The sequence below is a fragment of the Ips typographus genome, linkage group LG13, assembly GCF_016097725.1.
Source record: "Ips typographus isolate SLU linkage group LG13, UJ_Ityp_2.0, whole genome shotgun sequence".
NCBI lineage: Eukaryota > Metazoa > Arthropoda > Insecta > Coleoptera > Curculionidae > Ips > Ips typographus.
Genome location: NC_138434.1, coordinates 2,772,310 through 2,788,568, shown reverse-complemented (window position 1 = coordinate 2,788,568; position 16,259 = coordinate 2,772,310). Strand labels below are relative to the sequence as shown.

Sequence of the window (16,259 nt, the reverse complement as noted above, 5' to 3'; positions counted from 1 at the left end):
GTGTTGTTTCTACTGTTAACCTTACTGAAATTTGACAAAAATGTCAGAAAAACTTAACACGTATCTTGTGGCTATTACCATAATCGAAGGAAGACATTACATATGGGACAATATGACTTCCGCAGTACTGGTAAGAGTTGGCAACAAGAAGAAGTCCACTGCAGTTCAAAAATGCAGTGACAGTCCATTTTATAATGAGGTTTGTCCATAATTTCAAATAATATACATTCTTGAGAGATTCTTCCGCAAAACCTCTAATTTGTCTTATTTTTGCAGTATTTCGTTTTTGAACTGGAAGCCACCTACGACAAGTTTCTAGAAAAAGCCATTGTATTAACCGTAACTAATCTGTCTTTGCCTTTAATACATTTTTTTATGATTTAAGACGTTTTAGGTTATCCAGCCTAGGACGTTTTGCAGAAGACGTAAAATCCTTGGAAGCGTTAAGCTCGATGTGGCAACAGTGGTCAACCAGAAAAGTATTCTCGAATTAGAGTTGATTTAACATTTTGGTCACCATGTACGCTTTGACAGATTCGCAATTTTACCACAAATGGGCGGTCTTGGCATCCCCTAAAGCGGACGTAGCCAGTGGACCTACAGGTTACCTTAAAGTGGACATAACCGTGCTGGCTAGGGGCCAAACCCCTAAACTGCCCCTTAATATTGTCAATGACGAAATTGAAGGGTAAAATCACCATTTAACTATAAAAAAATAGCAACTCCCAACGTTGCCACACGTCAAGAACGTAATCCATTGTAGTTTTTGCGAGTCCCCTGTATACTGGCAATCAAAACAGACTTTCAAATTAACGTAACCTAATTCAGATTTTAATTATGAAAATTTTTTGTCTCTTGAAATTTTTTCGTAACCTTTACCGTTTTTGAGATATCTGACTTAAACTTCCTTTTGGATTCAACTTTTGAATTTTTTACCACAAAATTACCCTGGAACTTTAACATCCTGTATCTCCGCTATTTTTTGTAGTTCAGGGATTCTAAACCCCTTAAAATAACCCTCGTGAGCTGCTCTTTCTCGTGGTATAAGTCAATATTTTTTACCTCTGGAAATTCGTACAGGGTGTGTCAAGAACGTAAAACATTACAGTTTTTGTGAGTACCCTGTATACCAGCAGCCATGACAGACTGTCAAACCCATATACCTCAATTCAGTTTTTAATTGTAAACATGTTTGCTCCCTTGTAATTTTTTCGTAACTTTCACCGTTTTTGAGATATTTGCCCTAAACTTCTTTGGGTACATTTTTGCAAGTTTTTACCAAAAACACCCTGTATCTCGATTACTACTTAGGTTTCAGAGTTGCTAAACCATTCAAATTAATCTGCGTAAACTCCTCTTTACCGTGGTGTAAAGGAATAATTTCTACCTCCTATATTACATACAGGGTGGGTCAAAAAAGTTTACATTTCAGTCTGCATAACACTATTATTTTAAACGATATACTCTCTGTATAGTCTAGAATTATTCGATTCAGCTTTTCAAGTATTACTTGTTTGATCACCCTGTACACAAATTTCAGAAACCTACTAACTCCCATGGCTTTCGTTGGTGAACGCCAGAGGGCGCGGTTCACCTTCGACATTTACCGGTGTGAACACCTCCAATCAAAATCCATTCATCTGCACAATATACAGTGTGGTCAAAAACCTCCCAGTGAACTGAAACCCTCCACCCATGTGGTAGTAACTTTTGCTGGTTCAGTGGTGAGTTTGTGACTGATATTTTCCAATATTTTATGATATTTTCCATGAAAGGTCGGCACCACAGTAAGGAAAGCTACCCCAGACCCAGTTTACAATGAACGTTTAACCATCACAGACCTATTTCCGCCCTTATGCCAAAGAGTAAAGGTAGAGCTCTGTTTTACCGGCATCAAGAAAACGGTGCATGCGCTTCACCATCTGAACTTGAAGCACATCTCCAATGATGCAGTGGAGGGGTTTTTACCCACTTTTGGGCCTGCCTACCTCTATTTGTACTCCAAACAGAATTTGGAAGGATATTTGGGTACCCTGCTTATGTCTGTCAAGACGGATTTTCTGGACGACTCTGTATCTACCAGTGCTGGTCAAAAAGTTTCGGTTCAACACAGTTTAACTCCTCTATCTGAGGTACTTTTGCATCTAAACTAGTGGTGTTGTCTCTAAACAAACTTACAGGAGAAACTCTTCCAATTTGAAGATACTTACCTCTTTGCAAGTATTTTTGAGGTTAGTAGCATCTCCAAGAAGTACCACGACAAACCCATATCGTTTCACATGACTTTCGGCAATATTGTCACTTATTCAGAACCCGGAGACGGTTTTGGGGATGTTTCAGCAGTGAATTCCACTCCAGGTGCTCTTTTTTCCAATCCAATTATTTCCTGGAAGGTCCTGATTATGTTTCCAGGGGAAAAACCTTTGAAAAGTGGAAGGGGATTTTACTACCTGGACTATGGGGAGAGGAAGCCGTGTTTGAGAATCCGTTCCAAGTGGCCTGACTTTCGGAAGAGGATGTTCCACTCTAATATGCTGGAGAAGATTTCCAATAGTCTTGTAAGTAGGTATTTGAGCTCCCAAGTCTTAGATTTGTCCTGATTACGGTCCTGTCAGTCATTCAATACTTGATGCTTTACATACAAAAAACTCACTGTTCTTCTCCAGAAAGTTCGAAAAAATTAACCGTTATTTTAAATTTCAAAATTTAAAATAACGAACTTTCTGTAATGGTCCTAACAAACACTTTAACATCCATAACAGTCCTAATTAATGATATTTCCAGAAATCAAACTTAAATGAAATAGAAGAAATGTTCAGAAAGTATTCTCCTTCTACCGCCTTGATGATCGAGGAAAAGCTTAGGGAAACCATAGATGTATTGTACACTAAGGGCAAAAAGTACATGGAAATCATCTCAACAAGCTACGAGTTTGACTATGGGACTGTACTGGACCAGGACAGGGTCAAAATGTGCCTAAGAGTGATGGTAAGTTGTCCTAATTGACCATTTTAATGCTTCAAAACCCATTTTTAGAATGGGATTCTTGACAAACTGCTGGTATTACAAACCAACAAGTCCAAGAAGCTCATATTTAGGCATTTGGACGATATTCAGAAGAAAATTGAAGCATTAGTTGAAGATGTAAGACATTTCTTCAGGGTTGCAGGGTTTTTCCCCAAGATTAACCGAAATATTAAATTTTTAATGGAATTTTCAAAAAAATAGTCAAAAACCAATTTTGAGAATAAATATCTCGGAAACGGGTAGTGATAGAGGAATTTTGCAAAAGACCAAAAATGTTTAGAATGCTTTTTTGCACATGAAATTTGCAGGCACAACCGTGTTGGCCAGACATCTTCATCTTCATGACCTGTTCAAGCAAAAAGGTTGGTTGCCTCAGAATCTCTGCTAGGAGTGTTGTCTTCTCTCAAATTGAGGAGGAAATTGGGCCGCATTGTGCGGAATTACGACCTCTAGTGTTTGAGGTATCTTAAACTATAACTCTCGCAAGGGAAATTAGCGTTTACATTACAGTTAGAAAGAAAAAGTGCTGTGATCTGCAAGATGGAGATTCTCATGTGGCTGGGACTAGACAAACAGCAGGAAAACTGCATTGCCAATCTCCCTAAGGGATTTAGGCATGAAGGAAGATTTCTATTGGCAGAAGAGAAATATGTAATCAAGTTAAATTTTTTAAAATTTGTCCTTAAAGGTTTTTTTCAGCTATTTGAGGCCAAAGCCTACATATTTGAGGGTGAGGTGCAACCAGGGTTTGATGAAAGTGGTCTTGTAGATCCTTTCGTTCAAGTTTGTTACGGTAAAGAGATGAAGGAGACTCAAGTAATTTGAATTTCCAAACGAAATTTGGTCTTTGCAAGTGCCATTTTCCAGATAAAAAAGAACGTTCTAGTGCCCCTTTGGGACCAAACTTTAACCTTCCACAACGTGTGCGTTTATGGCTCCAAAGAGCACATCCAGGAGCATCCTCCCCACTTTTTGGTGCAGATGTTTGATCAGGACCCGGCAAGTCCTCTTTCGTTTGTTTTCCAGCAAAATTGTCACGTAATCCTGTAGCTGTCTGTAGAGATTGTTGGGAGAGCAATCATCAAACCTTTAGTAACATTCCTGCCACCAGAAGATCAGTCGAGTAGCTTGAAGCTGAAATTTCACCTTTTGCGCCAACAAGAGGAGGTTCTGGGGGAAATTCTGTCCGGGTTTGAGCTTATAGAGGTAAAATAACTCCAAATGTCAACTGGAAAAGTTATTTTAATTTGCACCCATTTGTGGATGTTTCTCATCCAATCAACCCAACTTACAGATTGCACAACCGACCAAATTGATGGAAGAGGACCATGTGGTGGCCATCCCACCCTACCTGAAACCGCGCATCGAATCATACAGGGTGGAGGTGTTATTTTGGGGCATCAGACAATTGAGAAAAGTCAATTTGATCCGAATCAATCGACCTAAAGTGACGTTTTACTGTGGCAACAAAACACTGGACTCCCAAGTGATAGAAAACGCCAGGAAGTTTGCCAATTTTACGAACTACGTGGCAACCCTGGATGTGGTTTGTGTTTTAGTGTTAATATAACTTCAATTATCTCCTTTGTTTGCTAGAGGGGTGTTTTGTCCTAAATGGTTATTTAAAAAAAAATATTTGTTGCAGAACATGGCACTGCAAGAGGAATACCCTGAAGCCTTCCAATTCAAACTGTACGACAGCAGGAAGTTTGGGGTGTACGTATTCGCTGGAATAAGCATTTGCGACACCACCCCTTTCCTCTTCACCCCTCTCACCATGGAAGAAAGGCTCAGCATGTTAAGTGGGGTGCATTCGAGGTCCAGCAGTCTAGTAATGCGCAGTGTTGCCAGTATTTCTGCAATTCCAGCCACTGAAACCGCTCTAATTAAACGAATTTGCAGGTTCGGAGATCTTCGTGGATAACTGGGAGAGAGCGCTAATGAAGAGAACTGAAGATGTAGCGAAAGAAACGTGGGCGACAAAATGCTGGGAATTGTTCACTAAATGCTTCAAACTTTTCAAACGAAGAGCAGGATTGAAGAAACCCACTCAAAGTGAGTACACGTTGCTTCCTGAAGAAGAAACGGATGAAGATTACAGTGATTTTGATTGGTGGACCAAATTCTACGCTTCAATCGATGTAAAAGCTGAATTTTATATAAATTGTCTTCTAGACAAGCTAAATTGCAGGAGATTCCAAGTGAACAAGAAAACCTTCCACCTTCTTCAAGAAACAAATTAAAGGTAATTTGAAGAACTAAAATTCTGCAGAAATTCTCTGTAATCAAACTCATCATAACTTGAAAAGTTGGATTTTTGGTGCGTGGTTTTTAAAAGTTGTCAATGTTAGACGTGTTTATAAATGTCATTTGTCAACTGTCACAGACATGAAAACTGTCAAAATTCGGTCAACAACTCCAGCTTTACTTCAAAAAGCAAAGAGAAATTCGTTAATAATCCTATTTGCCTATTTTAGCATATTACTCGCTTAAATGATCAACTAGAGCAAAACTGTCCTCTTTCATTTTTGTAGATAATTAAATTTCCTACAACTTTCCTCTCTTAGAGTTTTTCGTTGTATTGGTCTACAAGGAAGATACAAGTTTATTAACATAATCGTAGATTACTTTCTTAGGTCTATCCAAACGAACTGGAACATCAGCCTGAATTCAAAGGTTTCTCGGACATTCTGACCAGTTTTGAGATATTTAAAGGCAAACGTACTGGAGACGAGATCCTGGACGAGCAACTTACTACCGCCATCTTGAAAGGGTTTTCCAGATCCCTGTCAAAACTGTCAAAAATGCCATTTTTATTGTCCTAATTTCAGGTCTGTAAAGATTTACCAGTGGCCACCTGATGATGATCAATTGGACCAATTCGTCACCCCTAACGGTAGTTTGGTCAAAGATGGTGTGTTTAGCAGTTTTCCAGATAATCACTCAGTACAGTATGTTCTAAGGTAGGTTTTAGGTTAGGTTAGCAGCAAAAAAATATGTAATAAAGATTTTTTTAAGGTTATATTGCGTCCGTGGACTGAATTTAAGACCTAAAGACCTTAATGGACGATCTGATCCTTATGTACGTGTACAATTTGGCCTTAAAGTGGTCTCAGACCGGGACAATTACATTCCCAGTGACATTAACCCCATATTTGGCAGGTACACACGTCTAAACCTTGTGATCGTCCTTCAGTCTTCTTTCCCCTACATTTTACTGACCTAACCTTGTTTTAGATGTTTCGAATTCCAAGGCTCCTTTCCAGAAACGACAACCTTAACAATCCAGGTCTACGACTACGATGCCACATCAAAAGATGACCTGATAGGAGAAACGAAAATCGACCTGGAGAATCGCTTTTTTACCAAACATAGAGCCAAATGTGGCCTTGCCCAGACCTATTTTCAGTCAGTTTTAGGTTAGGTTGCTCCGCTTTCTGATAAAATGTTCTGTGATAGGTCAGGCTACTGTCAGTGGAGGGATCAGGAGAATCCAAGCGACGTTCTCAGCTCCACGTGCAAGAAATGGGGGTTACCTACTCCAGAATACACTGAAACATCAGTCAGTATCGGAGCTAAAGAGTTTATTCCCTCGGATTTTAAGTGTAAGGTTATGTTTCCTTTTTTTTCTGATCCATGACTGTGAATAAGTTATTCAAGTTGAAATCAGAAACATATTATTAATAATAAAAAAAAAAGCTCTCACCAAAAGTGTGTATATGGTTGGAAAGCCCATTTAATTGACTATCCATCGACATATAAAACTCCATACCGTTATAAATAAGACACCACTAATTCAAGTTTAAACTTCAGCCAGTCAAGATCCTTGCACAGATCGTGAAAACTACGCGTTGGAGGCCTTGAAAAGATGGCAGGAAATGCCTGTTGTGGGCTTTAAGTTTGTGCCTGAACATGTTGAAACCAGATCACTGTTTACTCCCGACAAACCTGGAATTGAGCAGGTTTAACACCGGTTCAAGCCACTTTTTCGACCTGTTTTAACCCGTTTTCCAGGGCAAAATCCAGCTCTGGGTTGACATATTCCCTAGACTGGACTATCCAGTGCCAGAAAAAGTCAATATAACCCCCAGAAAGCCCATATCCTACGAGCTGAGAGTAGTCGTGTGGAATACTGAGGATGTGGTGTTGTGTGAAGATGATTTTTTCAGCGGGGAGAAAAAATCGGATATTTACGTTAAAGGGTTGGTTAAAGTTTGTTTTTGCTTTGTAACTCCTTAAGAAGGCCCTAAAGGGCAAAAACACCTTAACACTATCTTGGAGAGGATAAAATTCCCTACAATTTTTCTTATTTACACTTTTTTGTAACACCTTAAATCACACACTCAGTTGAAAACAAGTTGGTTTAATATAAGGTCGATATTTGTTTGAAACAAATCAGCGTTTTAATGGGCTTTATCGGCCTAAATAGGTTTTGTGCTAAGCGAATATGAACTCTACGTACAATTGACCCTAATTACGTGTTTTTCAACTGAATTTACCATTTATTTGCAGTTGGTTGGACCATCCGCAGAACACTCAGTATACTGACGTGCACTACCGGTCGCTAACCGGGGAAGGTAACTTTAACTGGAGGTTTGTCTTCCAATTTGACTATTTGGCCACGGAGAACAAGTTGGTTATAAGAAAGAAAGAGACGATTTTCTCCAGAAGCGAAAGTGAGACAAAAGTACCTTGTGTGCTTCATTTGACTGTTTGGGACAATGATACGTTCTCAGCTGATGATTTTTTAGGTATAAACTCCATTTTATTGGCTTTCCATCGACATATAAAAGTCCATATCGTTATAGTCAAATAAGGCAGTTATTTAGGTTTATATAATAGAGTGCATGTGAAATGGGCGGAAGTTATTGGTTAACTTTGACGCCCCCTAGCGGCAAACAAATTTACTAATAATCCAAAAAATATATATTTTTGAAAACCCGTTTCATTGGCTATCCATCGACATATAAAAATCTATACTATTATTAGATAAATAAGGCAGTTATTGAAGTTTAAACAGAGGGAAACCACACATTGAGGAGCTGCATTTTACAGTTTTCTGTTTTACCGACTTTACTAATTCACGACACTGTCCCTAGGTGTCTCTAGAAGCTATAGAAGAAGAAGCTCTAAGCACCCTCTATACGGTATGTTGCCTTTATATAGTCGGTTCAGGTATACAAATACACTGAAACTAATTTGTACAGAGTGATTCAAATTTCAAGAAACTGTTCTGTTGCCAAATGCTTCGAAAATTCTTCAATATAAGGCGACTTTTCTTCCTGGAATTTTCCCCCAATTGATTTTTTCAGCCACCCTGTAATTGCCACGATTAAATGAGTACCTACTGGAGTTTTCAGTATACTATATACTGGATGGTCGATAGAGGATTTTCAGAGCTGTAAAATGATGTTTTGAATCACCCTGTAAATCTTAAAGTAAACTTTCTATGAACTGTTGAAGGGGCTCGTATCAAATTTAGTCAACAACAAAAAATTCACGTATTTGCGCAGCAATTCTATACCGGGTGGTCAATGGCGGACTTTCAAGACTACAAATTAGTATATTGAACCAACATGTAACTATCAGAATAGTCGAAACTGTTGAGTTTAGCCTTCAATTTAGTCCACTCTGTATTAATCATTAAAAAACCCACGAATTTGGTGTCTGCACAGCATCACTGTACAGGGTGATCAAAAAGGACTTCCGGTGCTGAAAAGTGGTATAATTAACCACCCCGTAAATGTTCTTAAAACTGTCATTTTCTCACTTCAAGGGGTTTTACAGACGATTTTGTCCCTGACTGTCCTTTTAAACTGTGTTTTTGGCCATTCAAACTTTGACAGCGTTTTTCTCCCTGACTGTACTTGATTTTGTAGTGTTTTTTTCAGGTTATTAGATAGAAAATTTAATGAGGATTCCAAAAATGTTCTTAAAACCGTCATTTTGTCACTTCAAGTGTGTTTTACAGACGATTTTGTCCCTGACTGTCCTTTTAAACTGTGTTTTTGGCCATTCAAACTTTGACAGCGTTTTTCTCCCTGACTGTACTTGATTTTGTAGTGTTTTTTTCACGTTATTAGATAGAAAATTTAATGAGGATTCCAAAAATGTTCTTAAAACTGTCATTTTGTCACTTCAAGTGTGTTTTACAGACGATTTTGTCCCTGACTGTCCTTTTAAACTGTGTTTTTGGCCATTCAAACTTTGACAGCGTTTTTCTCCCTGACTGTACTTGATTTTGTAGTGTTTTTTTCAGGTTATTAGATAGGAAATTTAAGGAGGATTCCAAAAATGTTCTTAAAACTGTCATTTTGTTACTTCAAGTGTGTTTTACAGACGATTTTGTCCCTGACTGTCCTTTTAAACTGTGTTTTTGGCCATTCAAACTTTGACAGCGTTTTTCTCCCTGACTGTACTTGATTCTGTAGTGTTTTTTTCAGGTTATTAGATAGAAAATTTAATGAGGATTCCAAAAATGTTCTTAAAACTGTCATTTTGTCACTTCAAGTGTGTTTGACAGACGATTTTGTCCCTGACTGACCTTTTAAACTGTGTTTTTGGAAATTCAAACGTTGACAGCATTTTTCTCCCTGACTGTACTTGATTCTGTAGTGTTTTTTTCAGGTTATTAGATAGAAAATTTAATGAGGATTCCAAAAATGTTCTTAAAACTGTCATTTTGTCACTTCAAGTGTGTTTTACAGACGATTTTGTCCCTGACTGTCCTTTTAAACTGTGTTTTTGGCCATTCAAACTTTGACAGCGTTTTTCTCCCTGACTGTACTTGATTCTGTAGTGTTTTTTTCAGGTTATTAGATAGAAAATTTAATGAGGATTCCAAAAATGTTCTTAAAACTGTCATTTTGTCACTTCAAGTGTGTTTTACAGACGATTTTGTCCCTGACTGTCCTTTTAAATTGTGTTTTTGGCCATTCAAACTTTGACAGCCTTTTTCTCCCTGACTGTACTTGATTTTGTAGTGTTTTTTTTCAGGTTATTAGATAGAAAATTTAATGAGGATTCCAAAAATGTTCTTAAAACCGTCATTTTGTCACTTCAAGTGTGTTTTACAGACGATTTTGTCCCTGACTGTCCTTTTAAACTGTGTTTTTGGCCATTCAAACTTTGACAGCGTTTTTCTCCCTGACTGTACTTGATTCTGTAGTGTTTTTTTCAGGTTATTAGATAGAAAATTTAATGAGGATTCCAAAAATGTTCTTAAAACTGTCATTTTGTCACTTCAAGTGTGTTTTACAGACGATTTTGTCCCTGACTGTCCTTTTAAATTGTGTTTTTGGCCATTCAAACTTTGACAGCCTTTTTCTCCCTGACTGTACTTGATTTTGTAGTGTTTTTTTCAGGTTATTAGATAGAAAATTTAATGAGGATTCCAAAAATGTTCTTAAAACTGTCATTTTGTCACTTCAAGTGTGTTTTACAGACGATTTTGTCCCTGACTGTCCTTTTAAACTGTGTTTTTGGCCATTCAAACTTTGACAGCGTTTTTCTCCCTGACTGTACTTGATTCTGTAGTGTTTTTTTCAGGTTATTAGATAGAAAATTTAATGAGGATTCCAAAAATGTTCTTAAAACTGTCATTTTGTCACTTCAAGTGTGTTTTACAGACGATTTTGTCCCTGACTGTCCTTTTAAATTGTGTTTTTGGCCATTCAAACTTTGACAGCCTTTTTCTCCCTGACTGTAATTGATTTTGTAGTGTTTTTTTCAGGTTATTAGATAGAAAATTTAATGAGGATTCCAAAAATGTTCTTAAAACCGTCATTTTGTCACTTCAAGTGTGTTTTACAGACGATTTTGTCCCTGACTGTCCTTTTAAACTGTGTTTTTGGCCATTCAAACTTTGACAGCGTTTTTCTCCCTGACTGTACTTGATTCTGTAGTGTTTTTTTTCAGGTTATTAGATAGAAAATTTAATGAGGATTCCAAAAATGTTCTTAAAACTGTCATTTTGTCACTTCAAGTGTGTTTGACAGACGATTTTGTCCCTGACTGACCTTTTAAACTGTGTTTTTGGAAATTCAAACGTTGACAGCATTTTTCTCCCTGACTGTACTTGATTTTGTAGTGTTTTTTCAGGTTATTAGATAGAAAATTTAATGAGGATTCCAAAAATGTTCTTAAAACTGTCATTTTGTCACTTCAAGTGTGTTTTACAGACGATTTTGTCCCTGACTGACCTTTTAAACTGTGTTTTTGGAAATTCAAACGTTGACAGCATTTTTCTCCCTGACTGTACTTGATTTTGTAGTGTTTTTTCAGGTTATTAGATAGAAAATTTAATGAGGATTCCAAAAATGTTCTTAAAACTGTCATTTTGTCACTTCAAGTGTGTTTTACAGACGATTTTGTCCCTGACTGACCTTTTAAACTGTGTTTTTGGAAATTCAAACGTTGACAGCGTTTTTCTCCCTGACTGTACTTGATTCTGTAGTGTTTTTTTTCAGGTTATTAGATAGGAAATTTAAGGAGGATTCCAAAAATGTTCTTAAAACCGTCATTTTGTCACTTCAAGTGTGTTTTACAGGCGATTTTGTCCCTGACTGTCCTTTTAAACTGTGTTTTTGGAAATTCAAACGTTGACAGCATTTTTCTCCCTGACTGTACTTGATTTTGTAGTGTTTTTTTCAGGTTATTAGATAAAAAAATTAAGGAGGATTCCAAAAATGTTCTTAAAACTGTCATTTTCTCACTTCAAGTGTGTTTTACAGGCGATTTTGTCCCTGACTGTCCTTTTAAACTGTGTTTTTGACAATTAAAATTTTAAGAGCGTTTTACTCGCTGACTGTACTTAACTTTGTAGTATTTTTTTGGTGTATTAGATAGGAAATTTAATGGAGATTCCAAAAATGTTCTTAAAACTGTCATTTTCTCACTTCAAGTGTGTCTTACAGGCGATTTTGTTCCTGACTGTCCTTTTAAACTGTGTTTTTGGCAATTCAAACTTTGACAGCGTTTTTCTCCCTGACTGTACTTGATTCTGTAGTGTTTTTTTTCAGGTTATTAGATAGGAAATTTAAGGAGGATTCCAAAAATGTTCTTAAAACCGTCATTTTGTCACTTCAAGTGTGTTTTACAGGCGATTTTGTCCCTGACTGTCCTTTTAAACTGTGTTTTTGGAAATTCAAACGTTGACAGCATTTTTCTCCCTGACTGTACTTGATTTTGTAGTGTTTTTTTTCAGGTTATTAGATAAAAAAATTAAGGAGGATTCCAAAAATGTTCTTAAAACTGTCATTTTCTCACTTCAAGTGTGTTTTACAGGCGATTTTGTCCCTGACTGTCCTTTTAAACTGTGTTTTTGACAATTAAAATTTTAAGAGCGTTTTACTCGCTGACTGTACTTAACTTTGTAGTATTTTTTTGGTGTATTAGATAGGAAATTTAATGGAGATTCCAAAAATGTTCTTAAAACTGTCATTTTCTCACTTCAAGTGTGTCTTACAGGCGATTTTGTCCCTGACTGTCCTTTTAAACTGTGTTTTTGGCAATTCAAACTTTGACAGCGTTTTTCTCCCTGACTGTACTTGATTTTGTAGTGTTTTTTTCAGGTTATTAGATAGGAAATTTAATGAGGATTCCAAAAATGTTCTTAAAACAGTAATTTTCTCACTTTAAGTGGGTTTTACACGCCATTTTGTCGCAGACTAATCGATGATGTGACCGTTTTTAAAGTTAAAATGTGACACGTGACTATATTTAAACTTAAATTTATATAATTAATTTAATGAAGGTCACTTAACTGTTGTTAAGGTTAAACTGACATTTGGAATGTCACATGACTATTTTTAGGGTTACATTGACATTCCTAGAATCTCGTGGCTACTTTTTAGGTGAAAATGACATGCTGAATTGACAAAACAATGTAAGTGGTTACCCCAGTCAATTTTGACAGTTGACAGGTGTCACGTGATTTCAGGACCGGTTTGAAACTGTCAATAAACGTCATAATTTGCAAATATGGCCTGTCGACAACTGTCAAAATAGTCTAGTTGAGGGCTATCAAAGTAAATAAGTTGAATTCAGGTTTCAATGTAGTCCACTCTGTATTTATCTTCAAATAACTCGGTTATCTGACATTTGCGCTGCATTACTATGCAGGGTGGTCAAAAGTGAATTTCATAGATTATTGTTATAGAAGTGTAGCAATGATAATCCAGTTGAACCCTTAGTTTAGTTGGTTAGGCTTGGGTTGGTTGGTTAATTACGGGTCATGCCCTGTCTGTCAGCTGTCAACGTCAACTCAGTGTCATGTAAGTCAAGTAAAAGTTCGATGTAGTTTTGAGAAGTTAAAAAAGACATGCTGTTTTGTTAATGTTAGTTTAACATTCTTTTAATTATTAAAACTTAAAACTCAAAGTTTCTTGTGTCTTGAATTACCCTACTGCATATCTGCAATAATTATAAATTGACAAGTCGAGTTACTGTCAAAACACCCGAGTTTCGGGCTGTTAAAAGTCATGAAACATCTTTATTATCATTGTCATTCTTGATCTGTCATTTGTCAAAACATTTTTAGGTTCTTTGAATCTGGAATTGTCCCGAATGCCGCGTGGTGCCAGATCGTCAAAAAAGTGCAACCTGTCAATTTTAGAGCCAAATGTCAAAAAAGTCAACCTGTTCAAATTGAGACGGACAAAAGGGTGGTGGCCTTTTAAGGCCACCAATAAGAAAACTCAACAAATCGAATTAGGGGTATTTAGTCTACACTCATATTATACAGGGTGTTTAACTTTTTGGGGCAATTTTTAGGGAAAAATCGAAGCGGAACTGCAAATATTGACTAAAGAGGAGGCAGACCTCAGCCCTGTAGGAACGGCCAGACAAGGTCCGGAGCCTTTACCCCCACCAAAGTAAGTGGAGAAACCTTTGAAAAACTCCCCTAAAATCATTGATTTACCCTTAATTTCTGGCTTCCTAAAATAACAAACTTAATTGCTTTATAACACAAAATAGAAAGTTTTAGCTTAAATTTGGGAGACCCTATAAGGTCGAAATTGTCATGAAACTTTGCAGCATTCAAACGGGATTTCCGTTACAATTTAATTTAATTTCATGCTATTTTCACCCTTAAACTTTCTCAAACAGATTAAAACGGTCAGCTGTCATTTTTTTTTGGTATTTTTAGGAGACCAGATACCTCTTTTACCTGGTTTCGAAATCCATTGAAATCGTGTCAATACGTAGTATGTCGCACATGGAGGTGGAAAATCATTAAGGGCTGTTTGTTGCTATTATTAGTTTGTTTTGCTTTAGTAGCTTATTATACCCTTCCGGGGGAAGTTGTACGAAAATTCGTTAATTCTCTACTATAAGCCAAAATATACTGTCATTTTAAATTTTGTGAGTTTATTTCCTTAACCTCAAAAAAAAATGATTTTTTAGGTTAGGAGATCGTATCCAGCACAGACATTTGGACGTTGAAAGCCATTTTAGGCTCAAATGCCCCGATTGCAAAAAATCGCGGGATTGCCAGATTGTCTGTTTTGTCCTATTGGTCACCCTGTTGCTGCTGATCATTCTGGTCGTTTTGTACCTGGAGGGATACTTCACGCAAGGTCCTTTTTGTTCTAAAGAAAAACGAGGCAGTTTGGCAACAGCGCGTTAAACTTTAAAAAATATTGGTTTTGCCTGCTTATTTATATCCAAACCGTATAATTAAAAGTCAATTAATAGTTTGATTTTCTTTTAATCAATTGAGTAAATATTGACACTTTTTTGTGTGTGTGTTATGTTTGGCAACAGCGCCTTTGGCACTAGACTCACACTGATTAAAAACTTTTCTCAGTTAGTAGTGAAAATGTGACAATTCCATCAGGTACGTAACATTTAAACCACTTAAATGTACAGAGTGTCGCAAAAATGTAGGCCATTTTAACCGAAGTGCAAAACAATTATAACCACAGTACAGTGGAGAAAATGATAATTTTTTCAAAATTTTTAGTCTTCAAATTACTGAGTTATCATACAAAATGGCCCGTTCTACCATGCTCCACAGTCTGTCAGCCATGTTGCCAAGTCAAAATATTTAATGGCGGTAAAACAATCAGTCCAAAAACGGTAGATGAAAACAAATTCATTCACTTTACATTATTATACAGGGTGTCTTTTAATAGTTTTTTTGCCATTAGATATCACGTGGTTGTAAAGGAGAATTTAGATAGGCAGTCACGTGACCATTGTCACAATCATAAATCTCAAAAACACTCTTTATATTGAATACTGCTGAAGAACAGTTTGACAGTTTTGACGATAGTGACAGTTGTCACGTAGAACACTATTTAACTAGACGGTCACGTGAAAATTGTCAAAATAACTGTCATACATCTCAAAAACACGTTTTATATCAAATACTACAAGAAAACGTTTCTAAACCCTGATTTTTGCAACCTTAGAGCATGGTTTCACAGTTTTGACGTTAGTGACAGTTGTCACATGATTTCAGAAGACTATTTAGCTAGACGGTCACGTGACAATTGTCAAAATAACTGTCATACATCTCAAAAACACGTTTTATATCAAATACTACAAGAAAACGTTTCTATTCCCTCATTTCACAATTTTTTTTTTAAACTTTTCCTTTTTAAATTATTTTTAAAATGGCGGATTTACCAAAAAACACACTTATCACCTAAAAGGTGAAATTTGATTATAATTTTGGTAAGTACTGACCTGGAATTAGCATAATACCGGACCGTAGTACATCTTTTTTTATAACAAAAGATGCCAAATTGCCAAAACTGTGCTGCATATAGGAATCAACAAAAAATGTGCACTTAATTGACTAAAAAGGGGTTTAAAGGGATAGTTTGCTAATTTGACAGAGAACTGACAAACAGAATCCAGGGCCGTACTAGACAATTTTAATAAAAAAATTTCTTTAATAGTTTTGGCTTTTACAGTATATTTCCCAAAAAGTGGTTTAAAGAAGGTCAGCCATTACTTTTGGCCAAACTGGAAATTGACTTTTGGACACTCATAGAAATTGCAAGTTTTCCACCCTGTAGGTATATCAAAAACTCGTATTTTCTCTCTCTTCGAGTGATGAACGATGTTTTTGGTGCCACTCTGTATAGTTGTAGATGTTGTAGAGCTAGACTATTGCTAGGAAATTGCCATGATTAGCTAATTAGCACAGTCTAAGTGTGGAAACTCACTGGGAACGTTGCATGCATTGATAACTCCCTTTAAAAATTGCTACAGTCAGTGTT

General features: G+C 36.6%; 1 protein-coding gene across 3 annotated transcripts; it reads left to right on the top strand.

Annotated features, from left to right (window-relative positions):
• The first annotated feature begins 24 nt into the window (after positions 1 to 24).
• On the top strand, positions 25 to 14,726 carry mfr (ferlin family C2 domain-containing myoferlin misfire). Of its 3 annotated transcripts, none has more exons than XM_081991608.1 (30): positions 25 to 199; positions 277 to 339; positions 395 to 479; positions 535 to 688; positions 1,541 to 1,724; positions 1,776 to 2,132; positions 2,181 to 2,358; positions 2,413 to 2,558; positions 2,785 to 2,988; positions 3,037 to 3,144; positions 3,336 to 3,488; positions 3,538 to 3,678; positions 3,727 to 3,843; positions 3,895 to 4,026; positions 4,078 to 4,233; positions 4,322 to 4,573; positions 4,673 to 4,877; positions 4,930 to 5,168; positions 5,219 to 5,272; positions 5,664 to 5,800; positions 5,859 to 5,990; positions 6,046 to 6,189; positions 6,265 to 6,435; positions 6,487 to 6,632; positions 6,841 to 6,989; positions 7,042 to 7,229; positions 7,540 to 7,778; positions 13,568 to 13,743; positions 13,801 to 13,901; positions 14,177 to 14,387. In XM_081991608.1, exons 1-30 carry the CDS (start codon positions 41 to 43, stop codon positions 14,361 to 14,363), a joined length of 4,857 nt encoding a protein of 1,618 aa, XP_081847734.1. In that variant the 5' UTR covers positions 25 to 40; the 3' UTR covers positions 14,364 to 14,387. The 3 variants fall into 3 exon arrangements, with proteins under 3 accessions (XP_081847734.1, XP_081847733.1, XP_081847732.1); XM_081991607.1 differs by lacking the exon at positions 14,177 to 14,387 and adding an exon at positions 14,434 to 14,726 and having other exon boundaries at positions 26 to 199; positions 277 to 330; XM_081991606.1 differs by lacking the exon at positions 14,177 to 14,387 and adding an exon at positions 14,434 to 14,726 and having other exon boundaries at positions 26 to 199.
• The last annotated feature ends 1,533 nt before the right edge of the window (positions 14,727 to 16,259 follow it).

Excerpts from the sequence above, each read along its gene's own strand:
- mfr (XM_081991606.1), top strand. The coding sequence starts at position 41 with ATGTCAGAAAAACTTAACACGTATCTTGTGGCTATTACCATAATCGAA. Across the intron at positions 2,559-2,784 it reads AGAAGATTTCCAATAGTCTT|AAATCAAACTTAAATGAAAT; the intron begins GTAAGTAGGTAT and ends TGATATTTCCAG. Across the intron at positions 5,991-6,045 it reads TCAGTACAGTATGTTCTAAG|GTTATATTGCGTCCGTGGAC; the intron begins GTAGGTTTTAGG and ends GATTTTTTTAAG.